At 36.3% G+C, this 15,587-nt stretch overlaps 1 protein-coding gene across 1 annotated transcript in view; it reads left to right on the forward strand.

Annotated features, from left to right (window-relative positions):
- LOC107674687 (mucin-2-like) overlaps positions 1 to 13,380 on the forward strand; it is a 26,086-nt gene extending 12,706 nt beyond the window's left edge. The window contains exons 3-16 of the mRNA XM_016468758.1: positions 392 to 904; positions 2,177 to 3,781; positions 4,379 to 4,780; positions 4,914 to 5,015; positions 5,217 to 5,323; positions 5,766 to 5,824; positions 5,920 to 6,065; positions 6,882 to 7,016; positions 7,500 to 7,542; positions 7,984 to 8,021; positions 8,114 to 8,210; positions 8,329 to 8,518; positions 10,499 to 10,513; positions 12,217 to 13,380. Coding sequence (XP_016324244.1) covers positions 392 to 904; positions 2,177 to 3,781; positions 4,379 to 4,780; positions 4,914 to 5,015; positions 5,217 to 5,323; positions 5,766 to 5,824; positions 5,920 to 6,065; positions 6,882 to 7,016; positions 7,500 to 7,542; positions 7,984 to 8,021; positions 8,114 to 8,210; positions 8,329 to 8,518; positions 10,499 to 10,513; positions 12,217 to 12,339 — 3,575 coding nt within the window. The 3' untranslated portion in view covers positions 12,340 to 13,380. The remainder of the gene's footprint in view (positions 1 to 391; positions 905 to 2,176; positions 3,782 to 4,378; positions 4,781 to 4,913; positions 5,016 to 5,216; positions 5,324 to 5,765; positions 5,825 to 5,919; positions 6,066 to 6,881; positions 7,017 to 7,499; positions 7,543 to 7,983; positions 8,022 to 8,113; positions 8,211 to 8,328; positions 8,519 to 10,498; positions 10,514 to 12,216) is intronic.
- The last annotated feature ends 2,207 nt before the right edge of the window (positions 13,381 to 15,587 follow it).

Consider the following 15,587-nt stretch of genomic DNA (forward strand, 5'->3'; position numbering starts at 1 on the left):
CCACTGTATACACACACACATACATACATACCCTCAGATTAAGTATGTCTAGCATGAATGATATATAATTGCAAACTTCTATATGACTTGAGACCCTTCAGACCAAATAATCAGGAGAGCAGTGGCACACCTGAGCAGAACAAAGGTATCTCTAGTCATGTTTTAAACTATTAAAACACGAAAACTGCAAAAAGCAACTAAATAGCCAAAGACATCCATCTAGCATATTTGCATAGAAAAACAATTAAAAAAACAGTGCAGGCTGACACACACACACAAAAAACTTGTATAATGACTGCGTGACACATGCTCAGATTTTATGTTGCTTCTCAAATCTTTATGCAATCATCTTTTTTTCTGTTTCTGATCATTTGTTTGTGGTCGACAACAGCAGTAACAAGCATTCCATCTGAGAATACAACTACACCATTCGCAAACAATGCCACAACCCCACTGCTGTCAACGCATGCTAGCAATGTCACATCTCCACCTTTATCTACTCAAGGCAACGTGACAAGCTTATCTACAGTTGTACCAGAAAATGCTACCAGTTCATCAGCGATTACACCAGGAAATGCCACAGCTTCACCTGCACCTGTAACAACAGCAGCAGCCAGAACCACAAGTCCACTTGTGCCTACACCAGAGAATGCTACAAACCATCCTGTAACTTCACCAGACAATGCCACAACTGGTCCTTTACCTGAGCCAGGCAACAGCACAAACCCACTCCAAACTACAAGAGGCAATGACACTACTCCCATTAGCACACCAAGCAACAGCACAGCTTCACCAATTACAACACCAAGCAATGTCACAATTACAACACAGACTACACCAGGTAATGCTACAACAGCAAACCGTGCCACAACTCCACCCTTAAGCACATATATTTCAAATCAAAGTACACCAGGGAATAATGCAACAGTAAATGCTACCATACCACCCCTGACTACACCAGTAAATGCTACTGCACAACCCCAAACTACACCAGGGAACAATGCAACAGTAAACGCTACTACACCACCCATAACTACACCAGTAAACGCAACTGCACCACTTACAATTACACCAGGGAACAATGCAACAGTAAACGCTACTACACCACCCATAACTACACCAGTAAATGCAACTGCACCACCTCCAACTACAACAGGGAACAATGCAATAGTAAACACTACCACACCACCCATGACTACACCAGTAAATGCTACTATACCACCTTTAACTACACCAGAGAATAATGCAACAGTAAACGCTAGTACACCACCCATAACTACACTCGAGAATAATGCAACAGTAAACGTTACTACAACACCCATGACTACAACAGTAAATGCTACTACACCACCCATGACTACAGCAGGGAACAATGCAACAGTAAATGCTACCACACAATCCATGACCACAACAGTAAATGCTACTTCACCACCTTTAACTACACCAGAGAATAATGCAACAGTAAATGGTACCCCACCACCCATTACTACAACAGTAAATGTTACTACACCACCTTTAACTACAACAGGAAACAATGCAACAGTAAATGCTACCACACCACCTATGACTACACCTGTAAATGTTTCTACACCACTTCTAACTACATCAGTTAATAACACAACAGTTAATGCTACCACACCACCCATGACTACACCAGGGAATAATGCAACAACAACAGTAAATGCTACTACACCACCTCTAACTACACCAGTGAACAATGCAACAGTAAATGCTACTACACCACCCATAACTACACTCGAGAATAATGCAACAGTAAACGTTACCACAACACGCATGACTACACCAGTAAATGCTACTATACCACGTTTAACTACACCAGAGAATAATGCAACAGTAAATGCTACCACACTCCCCATGACTACACCAGGGAATAATGCAACAACAACAGTAAATGCTACTACACCACCTCTAACTACACCAGTGAACAATGCAACAGTATATGCCACTACACCACCCATAACTACACTCGAGAATAATGCAACAGTAAACGTTACCACAACACGCATGACTACACCAGTAAATGCTACTATACCACGTTTAACTACACCAGAGAATAATGCAACAGTAAATGCTACCACACCACCTATGACTACACCTGTAAATGTTTCTACACCACTTCTAACTACATCAGTTAATAACACAACAGTTAATACAGGAAACAATGCAACAGTAAACGTTACCACACCACCTATGACTACACCTGTAAATGTTTCTACACCACTTCTAACTACATCAGCTCATAACACAACAGTTAATGCTACCACACCACCCATGACTACACCAGTAAATGCTACTATACCACCTTTAACTACACCAGAGAATAATGCAACAGTAAATGCTACCACACCACCCATGACTACACCAGTAAATGCTACTATACCACCTTTAACTACACCAGAGAATAATGCAACAGTAAATGCTACCACACCACCCATGACTACACCAGTAAATGCTACTATACCACCTTTAACTACACCAGAGAATAATGCAACAGTAAATGCTACCACACAACCCATGACCACAACAGTAAATGCTACTACACCACCCATAACTACACTCGAGAATAATGCAACAGTAAACGTTACCACAACTCCCATGACTACACCAGTAAGTGCTACTATACCACCTTTAACTACGCCAGAGAATAATGCAACCGTAAATGCTACTACATCACCCATGACTACACCTGGGAACAATGCAACAGTAAATGCTACCACACAACCCATGACCACAACAGTAAATGCTACTACACCACCTTTAACTACACCAGAGAATAATGTAACAGTAAATGGCACCACACCACCCATTACTACAACAGTAAATGTAACTACACCACCTTTAACTACACCAGGAAACAATGCAACAGTAAACGCTACCACACCACCTATGACTACACCAGGAAACAATGCAACAGTTTCTACACCACTTCTAACTACTTCAGTTAATAACACAACAGTTAATGCTACCACACCACCCATGACTACACCAGGGAGTAATGCAACAACAACAGTAAATGCTACTACACCACCCATAACTACACTCGAGTATAATGCAACAGTAAATGCTACTACACCACCTCTAACTACACCAGGAAACAATGCAACAGAAAACGCTACCACACCACCTATGACTACACCTGTAAATGTTTCTACACCACTTCTAACTACTTCAGTTAATAACACAACAGTTAATGCTACCACACCACCCATGACTACACCAAGGAATAATGCAACAACAACAGTAAATGCTACTACACCACCCATAACTACACTCGAGAATAATGCAACAGTAAACGTTACCACAACACCCATGACTACACCAGTAAGCGCTACTATACCACTTTTAACTACACCAGAGAATAATGCAACAGTAAATGCTACTACACTCCCCATGACTTCACCAGGGAACAATGCAACAGTAAATGCTACCACACAACCCATGACCACACCAGTAAATGCTACTATACCACCTTTAACTACACCAGAGAATAATGCAACAGTAAATGCTACTACACCACCCATGACTACACCAGGGAACAATGCAACAGTAAATGCTACCACACAACCCATGACCACAACAGTAAATGCTACTTCACCACCTTTAACTACACCAGAGAATAATGTAACAGTAAATGGTACCACACCACCCATGACTACACCAGGGAATAATGCAACAACAACAGTAAATGCTACTACACCACCTCTTACTACACCAGTGAACAATGCAACAGTAAATGCTACTACACCACCCATAACTACACTCGAGAATAATGCAACAGTAAACGTTACCACAACACGCATGACTACACCAGTAAATGCTACTATACCACCTTTAACTACACCAGAGAATAATGTAACAGTAAATGGCACCACACCACCCATTACTACAACAGTAAATGTAACTACACCACCTTTAACTACACCAGGAAACAATGCAACAGTAAACGCTACCACACCACCTATGACTACACCAGGAAACAATGCAACAGTTTCTACACCACTTCTAACTACTTCAGTTAATAACACAACAGTTAATGCTACCACACCACCCATGACTACACCAAGGAATAATGCAACAACAACAGTAAATGCTACTACACCACCCATAACTACACTCGAGAATAATGCAACAGTAAACGTTACCACAACACCCATGACTACACCAGTAAGCGCTACTATACCACCTTTAACTACACCAGAGAATAATGCAACAGTAAATGGTACCACACCACCCATTACTACAACAGTAAATGTTACTACACCACCTTTAAGTACACCAGGAAACAATGCAACAGTAAACACTACCACACCACCTATGACTACACCTGTAAATGCTTCTACACCACTTCTAACTACATCAGTTAATAACACAACAGTTAATGCTACCACACCACCCATGACTACACCAGGGAATAATGCAACAACAACATTAAATGCTACTACACCACCTCTAACTACACCAGTGAACAATGCAACAGTGAATGCCACCACACCACCCATGTCTACAACAGTAAATGCTACTACACCACCCATCACTACTCCAGTAAATGCTACTACACCACCGCTTACTACACCAGGGAATAATGCAACAGTAAATGCTACCACACAACCCATAACTACACCAGGAAACACTACAACAGAGAATGCTACCCTACCACCTCAGTCTACACCAGGAAATGCTACTACACCACCCATAACCAACTCAACAACTGGACCCACTGTCTCTACCACTAACCCAACTAACACTACAACCACACCAGGTGTGTTTGAATGAATGTGTTGTGTGATTGTGCATTGCGGAGTAATTCAGAGTAATGCAGAGTTCACAACTGCATTTAATACTTTCTCCCATTCATAAACACTGAGTGACATGACATCTTTTTTTTCTTTTAGCTACCTGTCCTGCAGTGCCCTGTCCACCACTCAGTGTCTGTGTGAACTCCACCTGTCAGTGCGTGACAGGAACTATTCCTTTAAATAATGCCTGTGTGGAAAGTAAGTATCTGATGCCAAGCCTCTGGCCACGTATCCTTTTTCTTACACAGGGCCATGGGGCATTACAAAAATCTTTCTATATTTAATTTGTATATAATCATATTCTAGTGATTATTGGGAAGAATCTTTGTAGTAAAAAGACTACCAAGACAATCACTTTAACACCTCCACTCTCTCGCCTCACATTCTGTTTATTTACAGCTAAAACCTTCACTAGTTCACTTCGGGTGAACCGCACTTTTGTAAATGCTATGAATGATCCCAAATCACCTGAATTCCAGGAAACTGCTAAAGAGATAATTACTGCGGTAGGTCACCAACTTACATTACAATCTGGTCTTTTAACTTTAACATTTCACTTATTACTTTTAAAGATTTATTTCTATACACTGATTTATTTCCATTACATGTGCAGTTAGCAATATGGAATTAATAATTAAATTAATAACTCTGCAAAATAAATATATTAATACAAATTTGGATAAAGTTATGTAATTTTTGGTTTGTTTTTGTGTGTGTGTGTGTGTGTGTGTACTTAGATACTATATTCAACTTTGAAATAAAGTTTATTGCTTTGGTAGTACAGACTGTTTTAGTTTAATTGTCATGCCAATAAAACTTGGGACTGCCAATGTAAAAACAAACAAACAAACAAACAAACAAACAAACAAAAACCCCCCGATATGCTGGATCAATATCCTTCATTCTCAGTGAGCCTAAATAATTACTCTTTCCTCCCTTTTGCCATAGGTAAATGAAGCTCTGCGTAACCAGCCAAACTACATTAAGAGCACAGTAATTAAACTGATGTAAGTGACCCTTTGAAAACAGTTCTTAACCACAGCTCTTTACACATATGTATCATATTTGCAAATTACTAATCTCTTTGTATATATTTTTCTAGGTCTGGCAGTATAGTGGCCTCAGTAAACAGTTTTTTTGAGCCCAATTCTCTAGTCACACAGGAATCGGTTATATCTGCCATGAATACTGCTATAAGAGATTGTAATGTGACAAACTGTAGCATTCTTGCTAATGCACAATACACTGGTGAGTGGCTTGAAAAGATGTGTTGAAGAAGCTGTGATATGAACAGAGAGAAGAGTGTTTTAATGCCCACATTGAAAACCATATAATACATTATACTGGTTTCACAAACATACTGCTTTCACATAATTGTATAAAACTATTTTTATATTAAATCATTTTTTATTTACATTATTTGACAAACATTCTAAACCTTAATTCCTGTTTAAACAACAAATTACCTTCAGAGTGTTAACATCAAATGCATGTAGAACATTTTGTTAATTTCCACAAAGATTGGTAAAGCAACTTCTCTTTGCAGTTGTATTAAACTGCAAAAGATTGTTCCTCAAATAAGAATACAATACAGTGCCAGTGCCTAAACATGGGAGTGTTTAGAGATGTTTAACCATGACTCTGGCCATGTTTTGTAATTGTGAATATTTTAGATCACATAAAATATTATATCCCTAAAATATACTGGAGTTTTCTACATGAAATACTTCCAAGATACTGATATGACCACTATGCCACACATGCTATCATCTAAAACTAATTAATTATTGCTAAACAATTTGATTAAATATTGAATTGATTTGCATTTTTTATATAATTATAATGCATGTAGCTTTTTATGACTTTATATTAAATTAGAGACTACATTAAATATTTAGAAATTCATTTGTTACTTCGTAGGACCAATTAAAATTAACCAGTGAAGGTAAACATGATAAAAATGGCTAAAACAATGAAAGGACCAAAGAGACACTTTCCGTCATACATCTATCTAAACGACTACCCACTAATATGTTGTCTGTCTCCCTGTCTCTTTCTTTATAGTAACCAACCTGTGTGAGCAAGATCTTCCTCCTTGTGATGTTGACACTACAGTGTGTGAGGCCAAAGATGGGACCCCTGTTTGTACCTGTAAACCTGGCCATGTATCTAGCCAATACCAGGCCAGAAGCTGTAGAGGTGAGCATGTGTCTTTATTACTCCATTTGTATGGACTACCATCTGTGTTTGTGTGTGCATATCATATTCATCCGTGACCTTTGAGTTAGCTGTGGTTTTATCCATGGTAACAGACAAATGAATCCTGGTCCGCTGAGATAAGTGTTGAGAACATACAGTACACTCACCAAACATTAAACAACAAAGAATGAAAAACAATGAAGAAATAAAACAATTATAAAATAATTAAAAGAATAAAAAAATAATACCGTTTCATGGCCAGAAAGAAGTGTTTTTGTCTGGTAATTATTATTATTTTATTGATTCTGCAACTATTGGCAGGTATAGCAAAAAGTTCATTTCTGTTCTTGAGTGAGATTCTCAGCAACAGGAATCACACAATCATAGCAAATTTAAAACTATCCATAGTTTAGTTCATTGTTTTTCTGTCTGCTTCACCATCTTTCTATGATTCAGTCTATTTACTCTCTACTCTTTTCACAGTTTGCCCTAGTGGATACAAAGCGCAAGAGAACATGTGTGTTCAGTGAGTACCATTTAATTTCTTTGTTCTTAATAAACGCACGCTCATATACATCATTAAATACACATCATCTCTTAAACTACAATACAAACTTTTTATGTTTGTCCAATAGGGAAAAAGTACAGTGTTTAAATAATAGAGATTTTTAGTCATGCCTTCAATGTGTAGGCCAACCTTTAAGGCCATAAAATAGAGGTTTTCATTTGATTAAAACAAGGTCGGTGTGTAATTTATCTGTTCCAGTAATGTGAACCATATTCATACCTCAAACATGATGGTTCAGAAATACTAAATGTCTTCCTTGTTACAAACTAAACTGCTCTATTCAGTAGTTGAGTGTATCATCAGTGTATTTGTAATAGAAACTACTGCCCCCTTGTGTCAAGGCAATATTGCAACAGTCACATCACTGTTTCAGCATGTTTATGTCCTTTTCTTAAACAGATGTCCATTTGGCTATTCTGGATTCAACTGTGACGACTGTAAGATATTATTATGACAGTATTTCCTCATTTTTAACCATTAAAGTAATTTTGTGTATATGTGCGTCTAATGACCTTGTCTCTCTGTGTAGCCTCTTTGTTGGCTCTAGTGGTGGTGGCGTGTGTGTTAGGGGGAATTCTACTCATTGTGATTTTGGCTGTTCTCATCTACATCTGTGTAACTCGTGGGTGAGTGTTTATGATTGCTCAGGTATAGGGCGTGCATTTCAATGTCTCTATGCGAGTCTTTTATGCTTGTTTATGGATGTACATTTCCCAATTTGTGTGTTTATTACTTATTTTACAGCAAGAAGTCATCAAACAGCAATTATTACAGCAGCCCGTACCCTGCTGAGGAGTTCCGGGCCACGTGGCCCTCTCAGAACGTAACCCATATTCCTCGTGCCACTCTGGCATCTAGTTCCAGCATTGATGCCACTGGCAACAGTCTAGAGATGGCTGAAGGGCCAGGCAGGAAAGGCCACAGTAATGGATTGGTGAGTACCTCCTTCCATTCAAAACTTCACAAATAAGTTTTGTGAAAAAAACTTATTTGAAAAAAAACATTTGGTTCACAGAGCAGTTACACTTATCTTTAACTTACAGTGGGTTTTGTACTGTTTCAAAGACAAGCTTATTTGTGGACCTTTTTTCATTGAATAACTAATTATTGTAAAATTAAATTACTTTTTAAATGTATGTTCTAAGTAAGATGCTTAAAGGATGCATAAGCACTACTGTTCAAAATTTGGGGTCAAGTTTCCACAAAAATATTAAGCAGCACAACTGTTTTCAACATTGATAATAATAAGAAATGTTTCTTGAGCAGCAAATCAGCATATTAGATCAATTGACACTGAAGACTGAAAATTCAAATGTGCCATCAATAAATTAAACTTTAAAATATAATGTTATTTTAAATTGTAATATTTTTCACATTATTGCTATTTTTACTGTATTTTTGATCAAATAAATGCAGCCTTGGTAGACATGAGAGTTCTTTCAAAAACCATTAAAAATCTTACTGACCCCCAAACTTTTACAGTAGTCTAAAATTATCTTATTTGTATACTATATGACATATTATTTTATATTGCTTAATTTGTATTACTAATAATTATACCTCTTTTTTTTTTTTTAATAATTTTAAGAAATTGCCCCACTGTAAGTTACTTAAAGTGCCCCTATTATGCCATTTTTACGGTTCCTAATATTGTTTTGGGAGTCTCCTACAACAGGATTACATGCATGCAATGTCAAAAACGCTTTCGTTTTCTCAAAATATGCACTTAATATCACCTCATTTTCCAGCGATTCTCAAACGATTCATTCGAAGCAGTTCAAAGATTCAGTCTTTCTAAACCCCTCCTTTCCATGAGCCTGCTCTGCTCTGATTGGTCAGATGGCCTAGTCTGTTGTGATTGGTCTATGGCATACAGCGCGTGTCGGAAATGATAAGCCTATTTCAATAGTTCTGTATTTTGAACGCTCTATAGAAAATAGAAACATCTATTATTTATCATACTTACAGGTTGTGATTCAGTGGAGCAGCTGGTCCAAATAAACAGGATACTGATCCATCTTTCAACAGCAAGCGTTTTGTGAATCCCGCGTTAAACTCCCCGAGATTAGAGAAGCAGTCGTCAGTAAAATGACGTGTTTGTGGGCGGGGTCAAGTTGTTTGCTGCCGGCCAAAGTAGAACATAGGCGCATTATGCAAATGTGTTACCCCGTGACGTGTAGCCATCACGGAAGTGGGATTCGAATTACTAACGACTCGTTTCAGCTGTTCAGAGTCGATTCTTTCTTTTGGGAGACAATAACTTTATCGTGCACTTTCAGCTTTACAACTTTGCAGATCGTTTATATTCACATACAGCTACATTACACGCTGCATGAAAGGCAATATTGGAAATGGCATAATAGGGCCACTTTAAAATTCTTCCATTAATCCTGCATGTATCTCATACTAACACTAATAATAGTGTCATCTGCCACCCCTAACAAATACTAAATATATTGTTCAATCAGACCCTTTTCCAAATCTTTAGCTACTCTGCTTGCCAAGCTGAACTCCAATGACATACTCCTAATTGATCCAAAGATTGGATTATTCTAATTTTCTCTGAAGTATTACTTGACTGAATGACTGAAGTCCATTATGAGCAGCTGTAGTCCTAACAAGGCCACATATTAAGAGGGTCTATTGCATTAGTGAAACAACTGCTTTTGTGGTTAGCGGAAAGCTAACAGTAGTAAATAGTACTTGGGAAACTGGGCCTTCCCAGTTTCCATAACTTGAATATTTGAAATCATAATTTTATCATAATGGATGTACAAGTTTTGTGATTAGTTAGCTCATAAACAAACCTCTTTGTGTGTGTGTGTTTGTGCACGTATTTGTGGTCACTGTGTTGTGTACGTGGTATCCCGTATATGGGCTTGATTTCTCCTCACTCCAAACACAATGACTGTAGAAGATTGGAGGAAAGGTAAGTCACCGACTCCTGGTGTGTCCTGGTGCATCATCAGGGACTGTAAAAGGCAAAGACAGTCCACTGATACATATATGAATGCACAACATACTGGCTGTGGTTCCACCTTAAACTTAAAAGAGCCAATTGCATTATTGAAACACTCAATATAATGGCTGTAGGAATGGAAGTCCCATCTCACAGTTAAAATATACAGCTTAAATAAATGCTGTTATTTTGAACTATTTGTCAAAGAATCCTGAAAAAAAAGTATAATTCTCTACAAAAATATTAAGCAGAACAATTGTTTTTAACATTGATAATACTAAGAAATGTTTCTTGAGCAACAAATGAGCATATTAGAATGATTTCTGAAGGATCATGTGACAGCTATGTATATATGCACCCCAATAATCCATTAGAAATTGGACTGATGGCTCAATCAGACTGAAAAGCCTGCATGTAAACACCTTTATAGATCTGAATGAAATTTCGATCGGATTGAAAGGGGTGTAGACCTTTTCTAATCCGACCGAGAGGACATGTAAACACTTGATCGGATTGAAAACCGACACTGAAAAGTACTGTGCGTGTGCAATGACGTAGAAATGGCGTAATGACACATGACGCGTGGAACGAGCTGTTGTTTTTGTAGAATTAAGTGTCTTAAATGACTACTTGATAAATAAAAGTATCATGGTACAAAGCTTCACATGCTCATCTTCTAATTAGGATAAATATTAAATATTAAGAAAGGAAGCAATGACAGGAGAATAGTATGTGCAAACCTCAGGAATTCTCTGTATATTTGTGCGCATGTCAAAAGATCAAATACGATATTGAAGCTTGTGATATAAATGGTGCACATGAACCCAATCACTTTATTTAGCGTTCATGTAAACACTACGTTCGGATTCATCAATCAGATTGATTTTATTCCGATTGAAACAAAGTGTCCATGTAAACATAGCCCCTGAAGGCTAGAGTAATGATTCTGAAAATTCAGCTCTGCCATCACAGGAATAAATTACATTTTGAAATAATAATATTTAATAATATTTGTATTTTTACTGTATCAAATAAATGCAGCCTTGGTGAACATAAAAGACCATTAAAACCATTAAAAAACTACCAGACCTCAAACTTTTCATTTTTGTTATTGAAATGTAATTTCAACAAACATTTACATAAATCGTGGTCTTTCATGGCTTCTATGGTTGAAAACTGCGTTACAAATATGGCTGCCAAGTGAACTGACTTGCCTTAAAGGGACTTTAGTGTCCAAGTTCTTTCATGTAAAGGAATATTCTGGGTTAAACACAACTTAAAGTTTAAGTGAGTACCTTCTGCAGCATTAGCATCAACAAAATAATGAATGTACCACCAACATCTTCGTCATCACCTACGTATTTAACCTAGAAGGAATATTCCTTTATTTCCCTTTAATTTCTTCTTTTCTCTTTGTGACTGGCATCATCACTTCCCACCGCTATATAAACTCTACATTCTGAAGTGAATTACTGTTACGTTTGGGATGAAATCTTGATTTCGATCTCTGGTTTGACTTGTTGCATGCCATCATATGCTTTGCATGAATTTTTAAGCAGGTAATTGCGATTTTCCTCCATGCTGGTATTATAAGATGAGATGTGCTGAGAGAATGAAGGGTTGTGGGTTGTGTTTACCTGTACGTGGCTAATATGGACTCGTTTCTTCTGCAGTCGGGCTCGTATGACCTCAGAACAGATGGCATGAGGACCTTTAAGGACATAAACCCCACACGGTACTCTTATCTGATGGGTCATGAAAACCCCTACTTCACACAAGGAAATGAGAAGAGATGAGGAAAACAGCAGAGAAATCCAGTGAGAAGTAAGAGGACAAGAAAAGAGTGCAATAACAACATGAATTATAAAAAGGCCTTGGATCAAAATGTTTCAGGAACGTTAACACTGTCAAAACCAAACAGCTGATCACAGACTCAAAGAATATACACAAACGGAATTTGAGAGATAATTATATATATATATATATATATATGTGTGTGTGTGTGTGTGTATTTTACAGTTTTTATTCCAAATCTCTTTCACCCAGGATAAAATGCTCACTTCCTAAAAGTGCATTGATGATTGGGTTCTTCCACCACAAGCTTGATAAACATGTCCTGTGTATGACAATGTGTTCTGTGTATGACAATGTTAGATGAACACTCAACCACTCATCTGTTGATACAGTATCTGTATTTATTAGTTTATTTGTTTGTTTGTTTGTTTTGTCACTTCTTATGTTTTGTCTGCACATTTTATATTCAGAGTTTTTTTATATGACAGAGATCATGCATATGTTACTGTGGTTTTCAACTCAAAAATTCATATTACGTTATTATAAAGTATATAATATAACCATATTTTGGCACATTTTATTTAAAAATCTTATCTGTGGAAGCAATAAGGGTAGACTATACAATGTAATCCAGTAGTTCTGATGCATCTAATCTATATTCTGACAGTAACTGCACTTTGTAGGAGAGAGCATGTCATGTCTGGTGTCTATGTTTGTATGTGTTTTAAGTTATATCTATCAGAAAGCTTCTGATACATTCAGTTATTAAGTTTTGGTCGATATCTTCTCCAAAGAATTTATTTATTTTATGCCAGGACAATGCATGCCACCAGAAATTGATCTCTGTGCCTGACTGCGATGGTGTCTTTTGAATAGGAGAATTATGCAATGATGAGAAGTTCTCAACCACGTTGAGAGTTCTCGTGCCAATAATTATATTTATTTAAATCAGAACATGATGTTGTTTACTCAGCTGTCTGTTTGCTTCATATATATATACACTTATTTATGTTTAACTGGGATATTTTCTATAAAGCTTTTGTAAAAAAAAAAGAAAAAAAGAAAAAGCTCATTGGACAAAGTGATTCATCCTGTTCTGTATATTGAAAGGAAATAAATTAATTATTAAGATGTAGTTATCTACAATTTGTCCAGTTGTTCTTATGCCTCCATGTGTGCATATACTGTACACATTCGCACATTTTTTTTCTTTTTGAAAAGATTATGTTTTCCAGTATTGATATTTTGTAAGTGTTAAAGTTTTTAAGCTTTATTAATTTATAAATTTAAGCTTTTTTTTTTTAGTAGTAAAGTAGTAAAAACATAGCATCTGTTTTATTTGATAACAACATTATAAAATCACATTTTCAAATTCATTAATGTGTGTTAAATTCTGAAAAGTTAGTCAGAGGAAATCGGAAAGTACTTGAATAATTTTTAAATAAAAAGACTGTCCATATAAGAGCAAACAACATACACATTATAAATAGTCACATTCAGATATACTGGGAAAACGGCCATTAAGAAAGATGACCTTTTATGCCCTGTGAGTGTGTGTGTGCACGTGTGACAGAGGGGATCTTGTAAATCTTTTCCTTAGAGTCAGATCAGGTGTAACAGATGTCTCTGAATTAATTAGACAGAAGCCCCAAAACAAGCCTTTCAACCCATGATGACCCCTGCATCCATTAATGAGGGGCTCTGACTGAAGAACATCCATATTATTTATGCAAGGTTACTGTGTCAGAAATGACCACATGGCCCTATCAAAAACACAAGCCTGTTATTAATCTAAGACTTCATGTTTCCTGCAATGATGAGGCTTACTAGCAAGTCTATCCACATTTGTATTTAATCTTATTATTTAGTGATGCAGAATTTGGTACATTGATGTTATAATCATGATCATATTATAAAATTTGTTTTAGATGGCTTATAGTTTAATCACATATCTGAGCTCAAACATACACTGGGTTTACTTGTAAAAAGGCTTCTTTTTTAATTTAATGCAAAATTGTTCATTACTAGTTCATTACAATCACTGTATAAGAAAAAAAAAAAAGTAGACACAACGGATAATGTTGTGGCAACAAATTACCAGTATTTTCCGTCAAGTTTAAGGACATTTCCTTCAACCCTAAAACACAAAAAAATGCAAAGCGAAATTCAAAATATGGGTAACATACCAGTGAAAACTCAATACAGAAAATTACTTCATATTAACATGATACTTTGAGCTCTATTTATGGACTTTAGTATATATTAAGTATATATTTTAATTTATACATACATTAAACGTTTTCATTATTTATTTAACATACATTTAACATTTACATTTAATCATACATTTTTCATTTGAAATTATGTTATCAGTTTTATATTTAATACAGTTTAATAAGATTTTAATTAAAAAGATCAGTTTTTAATTCAAACACTTTCATAAATTGACGATTTTTAAATGAGAAATTTTTTATTACAAATTATAACATCAGTGACTGACAAATCAGTTAAACACATATTAGACAATTTAAAAGAAAGAAACTTTAAAAAAAGATTTAAAGAAAAATGAAAAAACAATTCAGTATTTGTATAAGGGTTGCTAAGAACATGATAAATGTCACAGATTTAAATGATTAATTTATAGGTTTATCAGTTTTATTTGATTCCTAAACAATAAAGAATCATGTTCATTTTTTTTTTACATTTAGTTATTTGTTTATTTATCTGTGTATTTCTTTCTTTCTTTCCAAACAAGATTCTAAAACTTTCTGTTAATGCCCATGTTTAATAAAAAAAAAAAAAAAAAATATCCAGATTTTCGATATGGTCTCATATTTTGAACCCTACTGCACCAGAGATGAAACCCACACTACATCTCAGAACCACACTAAACCTCTGAGCTCTGGACTGTGGATTAATCCATTTACACGCACAACAAAGAAACAGCAACACTCTCACATACACTTACATATAAATATGCTGCATGCCCATGGAAGAGAGAAGAGGGGGATGGGGAGACTCTTTTCTCCTTCTCTACCTCCATGTCTTCCATCTGACTGTGAGTGAATGAGTGCTCAGGCTTTCAGAGCTGCTCAAGTGAACACAATAATCTAAATAGAGAAAAAAGAAAAGACACAGAGGGTGGGAGGGGGAGAGATGCCCACTGGAGGCAACACGACCCCTGCGTGCATGTCTTACAACACCCACCTGCTTCTGTCTCTGTTGATAGAGAGAGAGAGAGAGAGAGAGA

Source organism: Sinocyclocheilus anshuiensis, unplaced genomic scaffold (genome assembly GCF_001515605.1).
Source record: "Sinocyclocheilus anshuiensis isolate Anshui unplaced genomic scaffold, SAMN03320099.WGS_v1.1 scaffold152, whole genome shotgun sequence".
NCBI classification, from domain to species: domain Eukaryota; kingdom Metazoa; phylum Chordata; class Actinopteri; order Cypriniformes; family Cyprinidae; genus Sinocyclocheilus; species Sinocyclocheilus anshuiensis.